Source organism: Vanessa cardui, chromosome 11 (genome assembly GCF_905220365.1).
Source record: "Vanessa cardui chromosome 11, ilVanCard2.1, whole genome shotgun sequence".
NCBI lineage: Eukaryota > Metazoa > Arthropoda > Insecta > Lepidoptera > Nymphalidae > Vanessa > Vanessa cardui.
In genome coordinates, this window is record NC_061133.1 from 14,113,461 (window position 1) to 14,137,160 (window position 23,700).

At 34.5% G+C, this 23,700-nt stretch overlaps 1 protein-coding gene across 1 annotated transcript in view; it reads right to left on the minus strand.

The window, feature by feature from the left end:
* LOC124533504 (protein tiptop-like) overlaps positions 1-23,700 on the minus strand; it is a 261,420-nt gene that overhangs the window by 198,457 nt on the left and 39,263 nt on the right. The window contains exon 2 of the mRNA XM_047108838.1: positions 1,380-1,472. Coding sequence (XP_046964794.1) covers positions 1,380-1,437 — 58 coding nt within the window. The 5' untranslated portion in view covers positions 1,438-1,472. The remainder of the gene's footprint in view (positions 1-1,379; positions 1,473-23,700) is intronic.

The window sequence follows — 23,700 nt, forward strand, 5'->3', positions numbered from 1 at the left end:
ATGACAGAGCGACAGACAGACAGACATAGTTACTTTCACATTTATAATACTAATATAGATTTACGGACATAGACGTATAAAACATGTTAAAATGTAAAATGAGAAGCTATAAATTAAAATAGACGTTGCCACACAAGCGATCATAATAAACGAAGTAAATATTGAAGTAAACTTTAACTGGACGTAATTAATAAATTAATTTATGGCGCTGTTTCTTCCGCTTTATCTGATACCGGATTGCATCACTGGTTGCACAAGAACGCCAGACGGCCGCTTGTCCCGTGGCCCCACCCGAAATCGCCCGCCCTGCGCATTTACACCCATTACAACTGACAAAAACGCGTATAATAGCAAAAATAAATATTATTTATCGCTTCACGGTGGCTTAGTTCCATACAAAGCGACCTATGAGTTATTACACCGTATTACATTTGTGTTTTGTACAGCGCATTTTTTTTCTATAGTCGTAACTTCATATTTATTGCCAGTTCTAGTTGAATATTCAAAGTTGTCACGTCACGGTGCCGCATTCGATTTGAATGCGCTCATTTCGGGGCCCTAAATTGCTTTTTAAGCGATTTTCGACTTTACTGCGACGACATAGGTGCAAGCTGTCGGCAAATGCGTTGGTATTAAAAACTTACGTTTGCTGTTGAAACGTAAACATAAATTTAAAGTGAATAATGAGGCGTGGAATGATTAGTTTCTTAATAGTGATGTTATTGCGTGAGAACAGTCTTGATCGTTAATTAATTTATTCAAACGGATGCCCTTAATGTGTACTCGCAATTATACAAGAAAAAATGTACGAGTAATTAAAATTTGCATAGAATTAATAAATATGTATAAACTTTTATCCATATAAGTTTTAATTAATTAAAATATAACTAAATCAAAGCAAACTGTAATGTACCCAAAAATAATTAGGTAAGAAAACTCAAAAGGTATCTACGCAATTGCGAAGAAAATATATAAACACATTAAAAAAGAAGTTCAAGTATTTACTCTATTTTTTAGTTAGCTTATTTTCTTTGGGATAAAGGCACTGATTAGGAAATTACTTTTAAGATTTTTTTTTATTAAATATAAGTATATCTCAAAAGTCCCATTTAAATTAAAAGAAAAAGCCCTACGTAGTCGTGGTAATTTTATGAACATACGAAATAGACGTCTAATATAACTTTTTTTGTTTATAATTAAAATACGAGTCTAATTTTATTTAACCCATAATTTTTACTCGTTTTATTTTTCAAATCTATGAACGTTGAATCCAAAACCTCATTAACATTCCATACCATAGTTTATGAACTTACTATTAAAACAAGTGACTTAACTAATAGAGAGCGTGCTTTATTTATATATGGTGGTACATTATTTACCGTTTTCGTTAGTGCTGAGCCAGCGGTAGGATGGTCGCGGCTGCTGCTTGGAGCGCATCTCTAGCGCTTCCCGCGCGCCTCTCCCGCACACATCTGTAACGACACACAACCATTACACCTATATACGATACAATACATCACATATATGTATACACTATGGGGTAGTATATAACAGTACAGAACAATACAGAAGAGGTGGGACTAAAACCGCCTTTACTGTTAAAGAGATGGTTCGAAGCTGTTCCAATGCGGAGATAATGACAAAGATGGCAGTATTCCATTGAAATACCTACACTGGCTCACCATTCTAACACAGCAATACTAAGTATTCCTGCTTGGCATTGGAATATATGATGGTATAGTATGCATCCAAGCGGGATCCCACAAACGGTCACCATTACAAAAGAAACAAGTCTCAAGTCTGACCATCACTTAAAATCCTTGTCACAATAAATTCTAAACAAAGACATACTAAAGTAACTTTCAAGATTAAAGTTACATTAAATAAATATAATTTCAACTTAAACGTGGATCAAGTGAATACAACTTAAAGTGTCTCAAGTCCAAACACAATCACCCCGGATTAAAAACCCAACCGTCATTAATATGAGGCAAGACAAGGCAAGATATTGAAAACAAACTTAAGATGGATATTATTTACGGGAATTTGTACCTTATCGTAGAGTACATAAGGGTGTCGTAGATTGAGGAGATTGTTTATATTTATAGGTAAAAATCTCGGAACTCGAGCGATATGTCACTGAATTTATGAGCGGCGAGCGACATGTGACGTGGCCTTTATAGGGTGACCAGTGTTTCAAGAAATATCCGGACACGTTTCATTAATTAATTCATTTACAAACATACTTTTTGGGTTTAATAACGATTGAGTTATTATTTTTATAAAGAAAGCATTTTGATGGAAAATTTACAGGACGGTATTGATTATTTCTGTGTCATGGAGCCCCTATTCCCGGTGATTTGTACACGAAATATATTCGATATCAAACGCACAATGTCGTAATACGAGACGTTGACGATGCAACGATACGTACCGATTTATGACGAGCTCTTAAAAACTTTTGTTTAGAACATTTGATTAATGCTTCAAAACTACATACTAAGTATATCAAATGATATAGAATGAAAGGTGGCCTGCCATACTTACATGACCAAATATAAGACTACAAGAACTTAAGTTTTCAATTTTATAAACTATAATTCATTTAAAAATTATGACAGTACACTTTTGTACAGTTTTAGATTATTTCACCATGATACTCCTCTGTGAGTCGTTCGATAGGTAAGACATTTTTTTAAATTAGATACAAGCTATTTATCAACACATCCTGAGGTACTGGGGAGTGCCAACTACTGCTTCATATGGACAAAATACGTAACGCGTCTCTGAAGCGAGAAAAAAAACGCCCCGTCAACTGGACTATCGCTACATAAGCATCGTAAATTTGAATGTTTCAAGATATATTTTGACAAGTACACCAATTGATCTACTGAGTAGCGCTCTGAGCACTCCATGACCGAAATATTGAGCCCAGCGATAGAAATGTAACGATTTATATCACAGCTGGTCATCCATAAAATTTACATTTAACGACTAAATAAAGAAAAAATATTAACCCAATAATTCAGACGCAATAAACATATTTATTACACAAAACGCGGTATATTTTTTATTAATAAATCAATCGACGGAATTCGAAAGTAAAATAATTTAATTAGACCGGTATTAAATTACAATATACGAGTCCTTAAAGTGTCCACATCACATATCAATTCAAATAATTTAATCCGCATGACAAATGACCTTTTTTAGCATATTTAATTGCGATTAAAAACATGTAGAGATACGTGTAAAACATACATTCAATATAAACTTTAAAGTCCAAAACGTGTCAACATTGCCAGTCGATAAAACTGCAAATTGAATTAATTCACATGACAACACATGAAGGAAATTTCACAAGGAATTAACGGAAAATCAATTACAATAATAACGTTAAATACATACTTAATATTTTAAGAAGTAGAAAGAGTTGCTTAAATAATTGGGGTTATGCCCTATCCTCCACGATTGGAAGAGAGTTTGGTAAAATAATAATAATATTTTTTTCCAGCAAAATTAAAAATGGCATGAAATATATTTAAAAAAAAACAAAGTTAGTAATAATTGATTTATGTATTATTGTTACTCTTTCACGAAAAAACTACAAGGCGGATTTGGATGAAATGTTACACTAATATAGGATATACATAAGAAAAACACATAGGCTACAATTTATAATTATTTTATGTAATTTGGACTTAATATAATGATACATATAAAGAAGCCTGTCTGTTATAAATGTCAACATTAATAAAATTATTTTTAACGTCATAAAATAATTATATTATTAATAAATATATAAAAAAATAACTTACAAGTAATTAGTTATCAGTAACGATTACATATGAGTGAGTTGCGCCATTAATACCGACACTTTCTTTTGCTTTTTTTTTACACTACGCATTTTTATAACATTAATATTTTCATTTCATAATTAATAACAATGTTAAAATTATTTATTACGTATTATTAATTTTCATAATGTTGTTTCATTTCACACTTTTATCGCGTAAACGTAACCCGACATATGTTTTTACAAATAACAATTAAATTAAAGTCGTATTCCTGGACTTTCGATAAAGAATAAACCGTCATAACAATTATTTAATTCGCTTTCAACGCTATTAATTTAATTAATAATTATTAATATAGTTAATGAGACTTCAAAGGGATCTTGAAGAATTCATTTAAAGTTCACAAATGTTATACGTTTTGCAATAAAACCAATGGTTAATGCAATATGCATTTATAGAGTGCGATGCGTTTTTAATTAAAGTTATTTCTTTGAGCATTTAATCTTAAATTATTTCTGTTATGATAATTAACTGCTTATTAGTGTGTTTCGATTAAAATAGTAATTTCTCTGTTTGCAATTAATGAGAAAGTCACCAATGATTACAATACGACATAACATTTCGTTTCAAAACTTACGGTCATTATGGAAACTATTTGTAAGGAATGCGTGTTGACGCCTGAGTTATCTGTTCTGTGGACACTCGGCTTTACACATAGCTATGTTGAAAGCATCAACGAGAATATATGTAACCTATTCGAACATATCTACTTAATTTCAAAGGTAAAATATTTATATCAACTATAACCAAATGTATCTTGTGACAAACTCAAATGCCTAGAATTTACCTAAGTAAGGCGAAGTGAGTTTATTCTATTACGATTCCCAAGGTTGGAGACACATCAGAACTGTGTCTGATTCATGTAGGATTCATGATTATGAAAGCAATTGACGCATTTGATTATTTCAGTACAAGTTGCCGCCCGCGGCTTCGCTCGCCTTTCAGGGATTTGGTTGTCACGTGTTAGACAAAAAAAGCCTTTTTGCTTTATACCAAATGTCATCAAAATCGGTTCATTTGTTTGGTATTAAAAGGCGACAGATATACAGACGGAGTTGCTTTTATATTTATAACATTATTATAGATTATACGCACTATCGCGACCCTAAAATAATATGCTTAAGTAATTTAAGATCACGTTATTTAAATAAACCACACAATGATACTAATCTGATAGGTTTGTTCATAATCAGATATTACATTTAACCGATTATATTTAATACAAAGTTACTGATCGCGATTGAAGCTCATCAGAGCAGGTGCCGTTTAGGGGCGCCATATCGACTGTCAAAAACTTGTAAAATATCGCTTTGGTCGAGTACAGTGCACCACACGGAGCAGCCATTTATAGTTCTTGTGACGTAGATCATAAAGGTCGGATTGGGTGTTGCGTTTCCGTGGGGCGTTGTTAAGAGCCGCGGGCGTCGTGTCCCTCACAAAGATATCTTTAAGATTTATACGGTCGTCTACAATGGCGAACGTTTTAATTCTTTTCATATGCGACAGATTTATGCACAGACAGATGCAGGCCCGGCAGATAGCGTTTGACACCCTGCGATGCGAGTCGATTCTGGTGGCGTGTCTCTTAACTTACGTTTCGATTCGTGTGTACGTTTAAATGTAGGTTCGAGGTAGTTTATGGAAGTTCTCTCGTATGGATGTCTCTGAGAATGGATGGAGGTTTTTTTTTTATATTTGAAAGTATTCGTATAACAAATATTTTACTGGAAACTTATTTAGTATTCAGTTAATATTACATTGAATGATGTGCAAGACTTACTTGTTTTGCTTTATAATTATAAAAACTATTTTGGAAAGAAGTAGAAATTTTTTTCATCTTATCTTCTCCAGGTGATCATTCCTTATATTTCTATCTCTTTCTAATATATACAGTTTAATAACACAATACAAAATATATTTTTGTAGTGTGTAGTAGTGTTTTATACACATCGGAAGTAATTTCGGGCGAATCGAGAGTCCCAAAACACATCTGTTTTGGATTATTCGAGTAGAATTAAATATAAAACTACCACCAGCTCAGAATACATAAATTACTGAGAAAAACCGACAAGAAATAATTAAAAACAATGGTCACCACTTGAAAATCGATGAGTACTAACACCACACTATATTGTCTCGATTTCTGAATAGTCTTTTAATATTTTCCAACGTGCCATTTATATTGACATACATACATAATCTTGAAGTTAGTTATAGTATAACGAACGTCGCCGTTTTTGGATATGGCTCATGTTACATTTGACCAAGATGAGGTGCATCCTCCATAAATCACCAATATAATCCCACAGTTCAGTCATATCATCAAAGCGATTCTAATTTCGAATACGACATAAATAACAATGTCCGACCAGCTTTGTGGGGCCCTGACAAGAAAGTCCAAAAAGAGCGTCAAGCCAGAATTTTTCATAAGCAACAATACGAACGTTGCACAACCAAAGCCGGGCCCATTGATACTGTCGCTTTGGCGTCTTTTGTCACATTTTCGGGAATTCGGTCGACTCGTATTGTTTTTATTGTGCCCACACAACTATTGTCGTTTGTGCAATATCTTGCGGAATATGCTTCCAGCAGAGACGGAAATCATTTTGTAATAGTTCATTTCATTTGTTTTGTGGACTAGTTGATTTTAGTGTGAAGCATTTGTTTATTTTTTTCTGAAATTATTACCATTCTGTTTTAAGTGACAAATTGCTTTTTTTATACGTAAATATCTTTTAACGAGTATTTGGTAACTACTTATCGTCATCAACTATTAATAGATCTAATTTCGTACCAGTTTTACTGTAACCATAAGATTTATTAGAGGAAGGCAATTTGTCTGATTTCTACTTAAATTAATTGGGTATCTTAGTATACTGAGCTAAGTATATTATTCGCTTGTTTAATTAGTGTTTCATACGCAATACAGTTTATTGAAATGTTTAATATATTATCTATATAACACAGTTTAGACCTTGGGTTACCCTACCCTGTTATCGGTATTTTTTAATAAGCCAATGGATGTTTATTTCGAAACAGGTAACATAAAGCGTTACTTCAATCACACCCGTTCGTTTCAACTAACTCCGTTTAATATTTCAATAAATAAATTGAAATCGAAACGTATTAATTATTTATATTTATTTTATCACAAACTTAAATTGAATCCCGACGAATCAACATCGCGTCAAAGTCGAAAAGTAAATCCACCATTTGCCGCGCGAACGCCTCCGTGACGTCATCGGCGCCATTTTGAATATACATATTTTGACAGCGACTGCTTTGACAGACGACATTTAATTACCGACCCCTCATTACCTGAATATTGACGGATATTGATATCTTGTCATTTAAACTCGAAGATACGACGACGTTACGACGCCTGCGACGAGCGGTATTGTATGAAAAAGTTTCGTCTCTTCGTTTTGCATGCAACATTACATACAGATATACAGAAGTATATTTAATTGCCAACTACTAACATGTAAGCAATTAGGTATATATATAATTTTTAATATAATTTAAATTCGAAGCTCCTTTATGACAGCAAGATTTTCAATACTGAGACCCTAAACGTCATACGATAAAAAAATCGTATCGTATAAACATCCACGTATAAGCTTTCGTTGGAAAATTGCAGTTAATTCGATGCCGAATTTTTAATAATATGGCCTTAATTAAAATATCCGTAACACCGGTGATTAATACGAGCCGTCGTTTGTGTCACTGATTAAAAACATGTCAAAGCAATACTGTTTGGAAGATTTCACTTTAACTGGCCGTCACTCATCGTATTATGTACAAACGGACTATCCAAAAGCGGTTTAATATTATGCGCAATATTTGGATCCAACATATAGGTCATATGTTTGATTAAAGGATTTATATAAATACTAATTAACGACAATCCTTACTGATCGAGTATCAACGCCAAACTAAATCTTTCTAATAAGTTTGGATGTTTGAATCACGTCAGAACGTTTACCAAGAATGACATTTCGCAGAGCGATACAAATTATAATCTTATAGTCTAGTAAATAGTTATCATTAAATTCAATACTACTACTCTTCAGACAGACGCTTCCTTTACAGAAAAACCCAATAAAAATATTACTGTTCTGACCCGGAATATGAATCTTCAGCCCTCAAAATCCGCTTTATGAACTAGTCATTAGTACTACGAGACATTACGGAAAATGTGACTATGGTTCATTTGCTTATTTTAAAATTTATTGCAGACAGTCGAACAAATGGACCCCCTGACGGTAAGTAGTCTTCACCGCCCGTAGTCATTGGCACTTTACGAAAAAGGGTCTATTTCTTGCGTAGTCAATAGACCGAAAACCATGAGCACTCAGATATCATCTTAATGTCTAATTCTAATTACACTGGCTTACTCAAAAGACTCAACCCAAAGCCAAAATACAGCAACTTGTTTAACGGTAAGGTAGCGGACAATTGTTATCAGAGTGTCCAAAATGGTACCAATTAAATATTTATAATCATCTTTATATTGTTGACGATCTCCGTGGTCGAGTGGTGTGTATACCGGTTTTCATGGGTACGCCACTCCGAGGTCCTGGGTTCGATTCCCGGCCGAGTCGTTGTAGATTACCATTAGTTTTCTATATCGTCTTGGGTCTGGGTGTTTGTGGTACCGTCGTTACTTCTGATTTTCCAAAACACAAGTGCTTTAGCTACTTACATTGGGATCAGAGTAATGTATGTGATGTTGTTGTCTTATATTGTTAATTACAATGTTTCTCTTGTGGACCAATCGTATGATCGTATGATAATTATTAGTATAAAAATATATGTAAAGGTTTATTATTTATTATTATTTATTTGTAAGGACGAATGGCAGGACTTGATATGCTGGTGAGTTACATAATTAACAATGTATTCCAAATTTAATATTGAATGTGTCCCACTGTGTTGAAGCCTATTAATGTCAAAGAGATATTGGCGAGAGTAGATTGGAACTTGGGCTGCTTAGTAACATGTCATGCTTTATTCTGTACACCCTAAGTCTTAAATGTTTTGAAAATAAACAAGTTGTGTTTGGTTGAAATATATTTACCAACACCATAAAAATTAAAAATTAGAAATTTCATTTAATTAAATCTATGGCTTTTAGACATTGCCGCCGTAAAGAATATTAAGTAATCCTTAAGTAATGCATTTCTAACTTTCAGAACGCTAGCTCATTGACCCTTCAAACCAAAACATAACAATAGTGAGCTTTGGTGTTTGGCGGTAGAATATATGCCATTAAATTAAAACATCAACAGACTACCTACGTGACTACGTATTATATATTTATATAACAAATATTTTAAGACATATATGTGTCTTTTATGTTAATACTGGAGAAGCGATATAGCGTCTGCTGTTATCACGGCACAATATATCAACTGATTATCGTGAAATGATTCAAGTATATCGAAGGAACGATGGTGATAAATTTAATCATATATATTAATAGTAGTTGCCCGCGGCTTCGCTAACGTTTTAAGGTGTTTGTTGTCATGTGTTAGATAAATAAAGTAGCCTATATCCTTCCTCGGAGTTCATGTTTGCTTCACAACAAATTTCATCAAATTCGGTCCAGTGGTTTGGTCGTAAAAAGGACAGACAGACAGAGTTACTTTCACATTTATGAAATGAAAATGTTTTATTTCAGACAATTTTTATCCATAAAATTGTTAGTAAATAGGAAATAATTTAGAAACATATCTATGTTAGTAGCCATACAATAATTAATAATAATTTAAGACTAAAAAGGACGTAGTCCTCTGCGCCATTTGGCCGATCAGCGGACAGACATTTATAACATTAATATAATATAGATATATTTAGACGATATTTTTATCGAAATGTCACTCGATTGGAGTATCAGGACTGGAAGAGGATTAACTGGTAACCAAATAATTTCGTCCTCATATCCTAATACTCATCTGTCGAGTGGTTACCCGGCTATTTTAAATTGCGTCCTGATCACCTGTCACCAACACCTATGTTAATGGCACTATTCATTAGATCGCATAATACCCAGTGCCCATCTGTTAAATCGTTGACGTGACGGGACGTTCGGACTATTTTATTCAAGGTTTGTTAATTAATTTCGTACTGCAAAATTACTATTAGATAGCACTCAGTACATAAATATAGATTTGCGTATTTCAATATAGATATGTAAATATAATAGGAGTGACTCAGGATATAACATAATGTTTGACCATCACTGACGTCATTGTGTGTGCACGTGACGTCATTAAGCAGTGCTTATAACCCATTCTCATGTAATGATGTTCCTCTGACTAACTTCGACTTCAGAGATGATCAATGGACTTCAACTCACTACATGCGAAGAGATGGCAATCTACGCAAGCACGAGTGTACACTCCCTAATACAGAACAGCTAATATAACTCTACCATACAGTAATTAAACTACATTTAAGATTGATCTAAATGATATATGATTTATGATACCGCATATATAATGATTATGGATTTAAAAAAGCCAAATCTTATTTTATAGATATTATATTAAATCTATGAAATAATATTTTTGTTTAAAATGATGTCAACTGATGAGCTAAGGTCCTAAACCCTTCGAGGAGAAGGTTTAGAGCATATTCCATCACGCTGCTCCAATGAGGGTTGGAGGGATATTCATGTGGCAGAATTTCGTTGAAATTAGTCACATGTAGGTTTCCACACGATGTTTTTCTTGACCGCCTAGCACGAGATGAATTACAAACACAAATTAAGCACTGGGTTTGAAACCGTAATCGGTTAAAACGCACGCGTTCTAACCACCGGGCCATCTCGACTCAATGAAATGATATGATGTCTATTTACCAAAAAAAATAATATAAAAATCCGTAACATCAATTAATACCGACTCAAGCTGAGAAATAAGGTAACCACGAAATTATCCAAAATACAAAACCATGTGTATATTTTCGTCAATTCGCCTAGAATATAAGTTTATTTTGTCAAAGTTTTATTTCGAGAACAACAGCACACTTGAGCATTATAAATACAGATTTCCCAGCGAAATCGCAATAACGGATTAGCGAAATAAAACCGTGATATCAACAACTTTCAACTCGCAACTAGTCCGACCAGGCATTACCTACGCACTTATAAAACAAACTTACGCTCGAACGCCACGGGAAAATCACCCTTAACCCCTGAACATAGAGTCGTTGACGTCGCATTAAAATAATTGCATTTGCATATGAAAATATAGCATCTCAGGCGCATTACAAAATGAGGTAGAATTATGATGGATGCTGATGCCTCGTTTCTCGCTTAATAAGACGAGATTCTGCATTGCGGTTGGCTAATTGAATTTATACTCTATTGTTATAGGAATAGAGTCGCATGTTCGTGTGTTCGTGTATGGGGTATCAATCGTAAACGTCAGTCGACTCGGGCGCAAGTGTTGTGAGCGTAATGAATGCGACAGATCCCTCGGTGTACGGTTACGGGTTTAATTCTGTTACGTCTATAAGACAACCGCAGTTAAGATCTGCAATGAGAGATTTCTAGAATGTTATATGTATTTGTGTTATGTGGTGTTGGTAATCAGTAGGACTGTTTTTAGTCCTAGCCGAGAGAACTGAGTGAAAGAGGGGGAACACTTAACATACGAGCTTAATTTGGGTTTTTATAATCTAAAATTCTAAAGTTCTAACTTACATTGATCATCATCAACTTTTACATATAAGTTGTCAAGAGATTAGAGAGATTGTAAACGGCATAGAGTTCCTAAGACCTCCCATCTTCCCCTCATACATAGCAAAAGGCAGATGTTATGTAATATAAATTATATCAGAATAGAATCTTTATGGCTAATCCTTGTGATAAATGTGAGATTATAAATGACATCTATTTGATGTATTTGATCAAAGTCTTTGGATGCAAATATATCGTCAAAGAATAAATAATCGCAGGCAAAGCAAGACCTAACAAATTACAATGTAGTATTTAAAGTAAACAGAATAGAAATACACTTTTTACTTCAGATTTGTAACTAGTACATAAAAGTTTTTATAACAGACTTTTTATTAAACTGTTAAATAGAATTAACTTTAGTAACTGTTTCAGAAAATTGACATGACGTCAGATTACGATTATGACAGATTACTGTGATTGTTTAAATCGAACAAACAGACAATACAAAACCAACATATAGCATCTTCGAATAAGTTACAAGTCCACTGTTACATCTGATATTACAAATTCTTTGACGAGCATCGTTGACTGGACGAATCAAGTCCAATTACCAGATACGTGATACAAACGGACAGACAGACCGTTTGGCAACGTTATGAGTTAGTTATTTATGAACATCTTGGAACGCTTAGAGTTCATAGCGATAATGACACTGTTAGAATAGACATGCTTTAAAGACATAGGTAATTGTTAGACATGGCTATTTTAATATGAGTAGGGTAACAAGGCTACGACTAAGAATAAGGATTATGCGCTTTTTTATATAAAAAAAATAACAATTGCTAACGTCTCTTGGGCCTTTTGTTACACTGGCTTACTCATCCTTATGTATCTACTATTGGATGTGTTGGTGATACCTTACAAGATGGACTACCACAAAGCCTCAGTACATAAAAGACTATTTTTCATCTCTTCTCTAACATTATGTACTATATCAGTACACACATGTAATAAATATGATTTTTTGTATTTATGTATTTGCTATATTTATTGAGTTGTATTCGTTATAATTTCATAATGTAAGTTTTTACTGCACCACCATATTGCCGTCTTCCATACACATTATCCTTCTAACCCAAAGGTTGTCTGGAAGAAATGGCTTAAAAGCCATAAGACCGCCTTTTGCTTGGCCAATTTTGTTTTAAAGAAAATATATTTTGTATCTTTATGTATATTTGGTGTACAATAAAGAGTTAAATGAATAAATATATAAACTTTCACAACAAAACTATGTATATACAAGTGTCGATTAAAAACCACATCTCGGAGGAGTCAAAAAGCCCATCAATATGACGATGACGAACAGACGGCTTCATTACACATGAATCAGCCCTTATTGATATTGCTCGGCGTGACAGACATGAATCTCAATTGTGGTCCGGTCGATGAACCTAGGACTGAATGTTTCAGTCTGATATATGTGACTAATTAACTCATTCGCTATATGTTAAGAACAGTTCCGCGTCATAGTCCGAGCGACGATGATATATAAATGCTCCTACTTTGTTGCTATGACAAACAAAAAAATAGTATTACAATTAGTTTAAAATGTTTGAAAAAAAATATGTATATCAGATAGGTATTTTAAATTTCATTATTATTTTCATAAAAATAAGTCTTGGAATAAGATAATCACAATGATTCGTATAGTACGCAAATGTTCCAATGTTAGGTCAAGATATTTCTTAAAGAGAGTATGCAACATATTCCATAACGTTTACACAAATGGCAGATTCTCTTTAAGGTATATTCTATATGATTGAATTTAAGTTGAATTATAAAATACACCAAGATCATCATAACTCAGTAGTGATTAGAACCCGCGAAGCTCTTCACTGACTTCATTCATTGAGTCAAATCCGCTGTTGAAATCTTTCGATTAATCAAAGACAATTCCGCAAATAATCGCAAATAAAATGAAAATCGTAATAGAACTCGTAAACTCCGGTTCAAAGTGAAACCAATAATTCTAAACGAGTCAACGAAAACAACGAACGATATATTTGAGTACCTAAATTATCAAAACGGCGTAAGATCGGATTTATGAAATCTAATATTAATTCGATACAGGCACGAAACCGACTCGATACGACCCGGCATCGGGTCGCATTAAAGAATTATTATCCTAACATAATAAACATCGAGTGATTTTATCGGGCATAATATATGGTAATGCGAAAAACGCCGCGGCTCAATCATAACTTTGCCGCTAATGTCAGACCTCTGACAGCAACAGCTGATTGGCCGACGTAGACGCCGAGCACTAAATTATACGACAGTAAAGTTTTTACGGCCGCAGATAAATGTACGAACGTACTCCTCTTTAATCGTGACCCGTCTCGATTCAATCGCATTTATTCCGTCATTTCGTTTCATACGATTCGATTTCGACGCGAGCGCCACATTAATCGAACAAAGTCTATTGTTAATCGATTAAATACGACACGACTCCTGAATCTACTCGCGTTTCGATTCGCGAAATTATACACTTCACGGTATATTAACTTTTAAAGTTAAATATTTTAATTAAATAGCCGCCATTACTCGACGATATAAAATTTTATCGGTTTATTGACATGGTTTGTTTTAATTCATATCAATTTCAAAGCTAATGACGGCTCGCGGTGCGCAGGCGACGAATGGAAGGCGCAATAAAAACTTAATAAAATCAGAAACAGTAAAATTGGATGTTTATTAAAGGTGTCGCTCCGCTAATGCGTTTGTAAACAGGGTGTCGACTGCGAGACACCGGAGATTTAAAATGGCGGACACCAAAATGAAACGAATGCCTCATTATTGACGTGCGTGTACTTGCCGCTGATCTTAAAGAAAGTCACAATGTGTAATAAAATGTCTGACATCTGAACGTACACAGATATTAATGAACATTCCCGCGTTCGTGCCATATGGGCGCGAATCGATATAAATCCAAGCGAGCACAAAAGGTGACAAAAAATACACGATCCGAACAATATGTAAAACGTGAATAAAAAAAAAAAGAAACAGTCGCAAGAACAAAATATAACTCATCTCAGTCAGGGTGCGGCGACAGGCGAAGTGGTCGTTTTTCCGAGCGCTATCTTCATATCCGGACATGTGCAGAGTAAACCTCTGTAGTCTACGGAAACTGTTACGTTTGCGTTTGCGTTACGACGAACGATTTGACGCGCTCGGTTCACGCAAACGTAGACGGTTTGCGGCTGGCTCGGGGCGCTGTTGTCTTTATCTAAAGACCGCTCAGTCTTGACGGGGTGCGTTCGACACTCGCGAGTGTGCAGCTCGGCGGCGAAGCGAAAAAAGTAATATTGGAAACTTCGAGTCTACGTATTGATGAACTCCACGTTATTAGTCCTTATACACAAATCTGATAACTGTTGTATTTATTAACACAAAAAAAATGTACGAACAATATTTTCAAATGGAATTTGAAGTTTACATTTTCCTTACGAAAATACCAAAAAGCAATAACGCATGAACTACAAATTTCGACGCTTACTTACATGAATATATAATTTATTAAGCACACTGTAAGCTATAATGTTTTGAATTAAAAAAAATACACTCATTTACGAAATTTTTTAATTGTGTAAAGTAATTAATAGTATCCTAGCTAAAGGCTAATGTCAACGTCCCGTTCAATCACCGCGAAATAAAGATGAAAATTGTATATAAATATCGAACAGTTGTAATAGACAGTGCATTAGTTGAGCGACATCGGTCCATGTACAAGGAACTTTCACCCTTATCGCATCAGTTTTAAGACGATAACCGCACGGAATTACCGAAGCAAGTGTAACCCTATCTAAAATAAGAAATTGCATTTCAAATCTATAGTTATCGGGATCAGACGTACCTGCCGATGTCGGGAGATGAACTGTTAGATAAGTGCCGTCAACTTGAGCTAAATTAATATTTTATATACACAATGAACTACACATGACCTTCGCTTGGATAAACATCGACACTAACATTATCATTTAGGATAAAACATGTATTGTGTATTGTATGTATTTATATAATATAGGTATCTATCTATCTGATAGTATTGACACTAAGAAATACTAAACAGTTCTTACATTGTCACCACAAACCTTGAAAACTAAGATGTTAAGTCCCCTGTGCCTGTAGTTACATTACATTAAATTAATTCTTAATCACGCTTATAAGTTTTGTAGTACAAATATCTCCGGGATATCTACTGGGGAGCCATATTACACACTACTCTAGCTGGCTGATTATTCATGTGACTTTAGGTCTTTAAAAAAATACTAGTCTTCGTAATAAGTACTAAAAGCTTAAGTATTATAAACTTAATACCTTTCATAAAACCATTACTAATAAATATAACACTCCAGCCCTATAGCAGGGGTCAACAATTTTTTGATTACCCGACTAACCTTTATGCACTCGTGGCAATCAAAACATTTAATATACATTCGTCCACACGAAATCGCAGGCCCGAACACGTATAAAACATACCCAATTATCTATAATCGATATATTAATTCAATTGAATAAATCGAATCGTCGTTATCTGCTCGATAAGGCAACCTTTGTGAAATTCAGCGGGTATTATCAAACGCGTCGTGCGTAGGCGTTGCGTTATTTACATAGCTTCATTAAGCGACCTCACCGATTCGTACTTTATCGCATCTGAAACGCGTCTCAACCCTTCGTTTTTTCATCGACAGCTGGTAATTAACCGCGTGTGAGGTCCGGCACCTTTATTATAATTGCGCCCAGATACTGAATTAGTTGGCGTGATATTTTTTAATGAAGCCGACACGAGCGCTATACGTGTTACGAATAAGTATCGACTCGCATCGACTCGTATCGACTATCGATATTCGTTTAATGTGTAAATAATATGTGACGATCGGTGCGTGCTCTGCGAGAATAAATAGTAAGTAATGTTAATGTCAAATGATTAATTGCGTTAATTCAGTGAGGTATGGAGTTTGGTCTGCATCGGAACTTGATTCATTTTCGCACGATGGTCTCATACGGATATAGTTTATATTTATAACGCAACGGAATATCATCATAGTATGGGCATGTTATGCTGAGGAATGAGGAACTTATTGTGAGGAAGGTCGTGAGCATAGATGTAAATAAATAAGTATGAGACAACATCACATACACTACTCTGATCCCATTGTAAGTAAATAAACACATTAGTTTTCTATGTTGTCTTGGGTCTGGGTGTTTGTGGTACCGTCGTTACTTCTGATTTCCATAACACAAGTGCTTCACCTATACTTACATTAGGATCAGAGTAATGTATGTGATATTGTCTCATATTTATTTATTATTTATTTACATAAAAAAAAATTGGGATAAGGGCAGGAAGATGATGAGAGTGATATATAACGGATGCGGAACTCATAATCGTTTTTTTTAAATTAGCAATTATGATAGTTTCATCAGGGACAAACAAATTCTATTATACGTGATCGCGTGCTCTGATGCAAATGACCACCGAGGAACATATAAAAGCGCATTTATTCGTTATCAATAAACAATATTGCGATGCATAGAAATTACATGTTTATAAAATATGTTTTTTTAAGCTTTGTTTTTACCGAGACCTTTAATTGTACCATCAGCTAGGTAATGAAAATTTATGTTATTACGTAACAGTGATATAGATTACAATATACATATATATTGTATATATTGCATATAATCTGTAATTATTTATGGTTATAATATTGGAGTCATAAAATCAAAACTTAAATAACAAACGCTTAATTAGAAGACTTGCTAAAAGTCCACAGAGTTTAAGATTAACTTTAGTGTAGGGTGTTTGTTTTACGCGACGTTTTAATTTGACTGTGTAATAATCTGATCTTCACTATTACAACACTTTGAATGGATCAACAGGATTGATAGTAGATTGATAGTAGGGAATACAGCGCCCTTAAAACCAAATAACCCATAACTATGTCATAGTAGATTCCAGTGAACGTCCTACGAGTATATGTACCGACTAACTGTCCGACTAAGTAATGATAAACATAATAAAAAGTAATAAAAACTTAAAGTAACAACCTGTAAATTTCCCACTGCTGGGTTAAGGCCTCCTCTCCATTGAGAAGAGGGTTTGGAACATATTCCACTTCGCTGTTCCAATGCGGGTTGGTGGAATGCCCATGTGGCAGAATTTTGATAAAATTAGAGACATACAGGTTTCATCACGATGTTTTGCTTCACCGCCGAGCGGGAGATGAATTATAAATACAAATTAAGCACATATATAAAGTGGTGCTTGCCTGGGTTTGAACCCGAAATCATCGGTTAAGATGCACGCGTTCTAACCTATCGGCTCTCTCGGCTATCTCGGCTCCCACTTTGCCATCTCAGCTCATATGATAAAAACTTAAAAATGTAATTTTCAAAGATCCTTAAAGATTGTTTCCCAAACTAATACCTCGCGAAAGGATGATTCGAGTGTTAAATAGCGTTTCGCTTATTTATTATTATGTAAATATAAGTACAGTAGAGGTAAAGACTAGATGGTTCCATTGATTACGTTTGTAGTAATATTTGACCCATAGATCCTGTAATATATTTACATATCACCAGGTCTTGAGCTACATCCGTATCAAATTACATAACGACCATTCGATGCCTGAATCGTGATGAGGTAACAGTTACTTTCACATTTATATTCGTCTGATAGATTAAATAATTAAATCCTGTACGTTATAAAAGTGGGGGTAATAAAGCATGTTGATGTTAATATGTATGGCAAGACGCGCAGTGGAGCGTGGTTTACGATTCGTAATTGCTGAGCACAGAATGATTGAAATATCATTTCAGTAATGACAGCCGTATAACAGAAACGCACACACATGATGGAATTAAATTCAAATATACAAACATCTTAGCTTAAAATAACGCCTGAATTTAGTCTCGGGTTCCATCACAGGACAATAATTATTGTAAAGAACAGCATTGTAAATTTGTTAATTTGAAAAGAGCAACTATGCGTATGAATTGTCGTTTCTTGGTGGAATTGTAATTGTGGTGGTATTTAATTATCGACAATTCAAAAAGCTATATTGTAAAGTTTACTTAAATAAAATTGATTTGGTTAATTAGTGCGAATAGGAACATTAGTGAAGAAGCTTCACTGAATTTTCTATTCGGTTAATAATTCGTCTCGTATCAAAATTGACATATACAATACCAACAGCTTGGTGGAATGATCTGCAAACCTCCTCCTTACTAGGAAATATGTATAGCAATGGTACATTTACAGGCTGTACGATTAATTAATTTGTTTTGTATTCAATTTTGGTGACATTGATCTTTGAAAATAAATCAACATCTTTGCAAGTTTTTATTACGAGAATTTGTTTGTATGGTCACATCTTACGATTGAATCAAGAGGCCGATTGAGCAAAGTTGTCGCAAGATATGACACAGATAATTTTGGTTGAAACCTCCCTTGCAAATACGTAAGGCTGTTGATAGACCGACTATACTCCAGTCGTCTGATTATCCCATCAGATTCCAAGAGAGAACTCTTATAGCAATGAAGAGAGAGCCAAGACAAAAATTTTTATAGAAATTGGTGTGTTGTACCTTCATGATATTTGTAATATAATTCTTCAAAGTAACGCTTGATAATTGCCAAGGATCTCTCAAGGTATATTTCCAAATGTCTCGATTTCCTCGTCATGTATCAGTATGGTCATATTTCCGTTTTTCATAGACTTTTCCTGTTTTACAAAACCATGCAGCATTGACAATCGTACGACAATCTCCAAATCTAACTTTAAAAAAAAATCTCAAAACAATCTGACGAAACCCGTTCTCTTCCACTGATCCGTAAGGGCAGAGCATCACAAAAGAACAATACGATTGCTATCATATCTTGCATCATCTCATCTCGGTAACACTTCAACGAACTATTCGATTTGATTCGAGATAACATTTCCCGAGTTCCGTATAAAAAAGCGATTAGATTTCCAAGCAATCAATCGCCTGTCATTGTCTATTCAGTTTTGACGTGTATGAGCCTTTATTAATCGGATCCTGTTAGCTCATCATTGCGGAGATTATTAATTGTTTAGAAGATATAATTGTTCTGGAATTGTTAATGTTCGGTTTCATTTGTACTCGAAAGGAGATAGGTAAATTGACGACCGGATGGTGAGTGGTCAGCCTCACCAATTATTGGCACTGCGAAAAATACTTGACCACTACTTAAATTGTCATTATGCCAGTAGAAGGTAAGAGCATTCTTCTTAGTTGTTTTTGTGGTTTTTGGAACTGTTACATATGTAAAACTATTTATGAAATTCAACTATAAATACAATTATTGAATTCTGGATATAATTTATAAATTATAACACCCAGGAATAATGTTTTTCTCTCGATCATTAATTTCAGAAATTTCGAAAAACCTGCTAAATTGACAAATAAACAAATATTACCGCTTTATTGTGTTAGTATTTTTTATAGTGTTTGTATTTGTTTGGTTTAGTAAAAGCTTTGTCACTATTTCTTTTATAATTATATCATTTGTTTCGGTAAATTGGGAACTGCTGGCAACTTCACGATTCTCTAAAATTACAATTCAAAAGTGGTTGTAAAAGCCCGTTTGAATGAAGTACATTTTCATTTTAATTATATTGTTAATATCATGTAAAATGACTATTAAAGTAAATTAGTATAAAGTATTTGATTTGTCCATCAAAATTGGTGTTACTTGGATTGGATTCTTGTTGTAACAACATTTCAGGAAATCAAACGGTAACAATTAATTCACTTAAAATTCACACACACTAAGAAAGTTCACGCACATACCTAAACATGTATTTGTTACACCACATTTGTTTATATACACTTTATCGAGTATTTCCGGGGTGTGGTAGAAGTTCCTACAACTGGCTTACGTTAACGGAGGCATATACGATACGCGTCGTGATAAATGTATGATAATACGGCTGAGTCACCCTGTGAGTGGGAGACGTTGTAAGTAGTACAAATGTGTGTAAAATATTACAGGTTGGAACGTATTGGCAAATATTCATTGAACAACAATGACGTCACAACATACCTGAATTGCATCTTTTTTCATAGGACATGTACACATATTATCTACAACCAATTTTGAAGAAGTGTCGAAACGTGAAAGCAACACTTGCATCCCTGTTGTAAAGGTCAGTAAGGGCCGGTATGTCGTACTGTTTACAGGATACTTTTTCTCCTTATATTTGCTGCTCATTCCATCATGCGTTTTCATTACGGGTTGGCGAATTTATTTGTCAAAATCAACTCGACTAACAGGTCAGATCGTTGATTCCACTGAACATGAGATTTAAGACTGATTTAAGATTAAAATCCAATTACCCATTCAAGCTTTTGACTATACCAAAACGGCTTATCTCACACAACATATTAATACTATCATGACCAATACATAACGAGTTAAACATCTTCAATAACACTAATGATACGGTTTTCTATAATCCGAATATAATCTAGAATTTGCGTGAAAAGACCGTTCCGACATATAGATGGAAATTGATAAGCGGTACGGAGATCCGAGTTCAATTCCACTTTAGTGGCGAGTCAAGCGTTGAATCTTTTATATCCAATACAAAATGACGTCCAAGCAATCAAAAACCGGCTGGTTCTATAATGAGTTTTCCGATTTTCGCGGACAATGGGCGATGACAATGGCTTCGAATCTGCGTATCCATCGACGATTAACGATTTCTTTGTGCGGATTGATAAGAAAGCGGTATTCCTCATTGGCCGGATGTTTTAACTTCGATTCGTTGATATTGAAAAGATTGACCCGTTTTTTGATGGATTTCGCGTTGAAGCACCAACTTTTAATGATTTCCGAACAATTCTTCAATCTTCAGAATTAAGTGTATTGATAATACTATCGAAACGTATGCAGTAATCGTTATGTTAATTTAACATTACGCAGTCCGGTAATCGGTACAGCCAAACTCAAGGACAAATTTTGTGCAATTTCGCACGAGATATAGAGCACAAGCGTATACAAACACAGGTGCATATACACAACGACCGGGCAGATATCGGGGCAGGACTTGGTGATAGGACTTTGTACTAGTCCGTGTAGGTAGCCCACTTATCATGCATTGGCTTGGCTCCCAGGGTTAGTGGTGCACAAGCGAAATAAGGAATAGTTCTTCAGGGCCCTTACCCATGTTGGTAGCCACAACTTAAAATGAGATAATCCAATTATTAGGCTACCTATTTTAATTTAAAACAAATCCACTACTTTTTCTAAAATCAATAGAAGTAATTTGGCAGGATATTAACAGGAGTTTTCTTTACGTTTCACTTTTTTTAAAAGATTATCAATCTATAAACATCACAACAAAAGTAATAACACCTGACCTAAAACTAAAATAGAAGTATATCAAAATAGCAGTCAGTCAGTCAGACTATTCGAGTCACAGGTCAACCTTCATATCGATATGACCTACAATTATATTTAGATGCTGTCAATGTCAGCAGATCAATACTCCAAAATTAAGACTGAGGCTGAGACAGGCGTTGGAATATTAATTAGGACTGTCTGACTCGTTGTATTTTTGTGTTGTGTTCGTGTCTGGGCGATCCAGATTCGTCCTAAATGTTTATCGTTCATTGATATTAACTCAGATCGATATGTTATAAATTATCTTCTAATTTTTTTCAGTACTTTTCAGAAATAGGTGTTCAGTGATCATCAAAGTAATTCATCGTTAGTCACATGCCAGGCGAATAGGTAAGTTTGATGAGTAACTTGGGGCAACATTTTACAGACGTGGTGTTACAGGATAAGGGTTATCCTGATGATGCCATGACTGACATAATACTTGGTGGTAAGGCTTTGAGCAAGCCCTGGGTGGCTATCACTCACTCATCAAACATTCTATCTCCAAGCAGTAATAATCAGTAAGTAAGGTCAGTGAACCATAGTTACTAAAAGCACAAAAGACATAACATTTTAGTTCCTTAGGTTTATGACACGTTGGTTATGTAACCAATAACCAAAATATACTACAGCGTCAATGTCTATGAAAAACTGATTTCTATATTTACAAAATAGTCCTAATCCTTACGTCTGAATTTACTATTTATAAATTAGTTTCAATTTAAATATTGTATATATGCTCATGTCAGATCAAACGTGTGACGAAAACAGAAGAATACAGAATCTAGAAAGTATGTAGTTACTCTTCGTCGTTAATAAATGTATGTATATATAAAACAAGAACGAGATGAATCACGAGGCTTTCAAATTCCTGCGTATCTGATTCCCCCCATTACCAATAAACATGCAATTTTGATACAATTACTCTTACTTAGCATTTGAGGATAATGTACCAACTTGTACAGAATTTGTACCGCTCCATTCGATTGTCCGATTCTATCGACAGCTCGAACTATTTGTACCATTCTTGCTTTGATTTATACCAGAATATTATTGAAGTATAAAAGTCACCGAACGATTACACGCCGTACCGTATTAGACATTAATTCAAACCAAGACTTGCAATACACCGTCTCATTTGATTCATGCGCGCTCATAGCTAACCTAAGCGACATGGAATGTGCAATAAAAATTAAACTCTAGAAACGTTTCTTTAAGCTCCAATTTCGTACTATTGAATGACGTCCGAAGTATTAAGGTGATAGCAATTGTCTTTGCGCTTAGATTAAATTGATTTATGCGACAGCATTTCGTCCGTCATTTCGATTCTGGTAAGTCGTAAAGTCGTGTCCGTGTCGGGCGCGTGTCGTGAGTTTTATGTGACCCGTTTGATGCGACGATAAATCGCATATGATTTATTGTTGCGAATCTTCGAATTTCCTGGTCGTTTAGGATATTTTTGTACAGCCGTTTTGAAAATACCGTATTTCGTATAACGATATCTGTTTATATATCCTCCGGTGCACGCAGACCGTGTACACGATACTTGATTTTACAAATTTATTGAAGGAAGCTGAGTATCTAAACATTTAATAGATACTTAAGCGTTCGATATAATTTATAATGTAATAAATTTCAAAAACGCATTAAAATACGAGACAAGTCTTTATAAATCTGAAGATGAT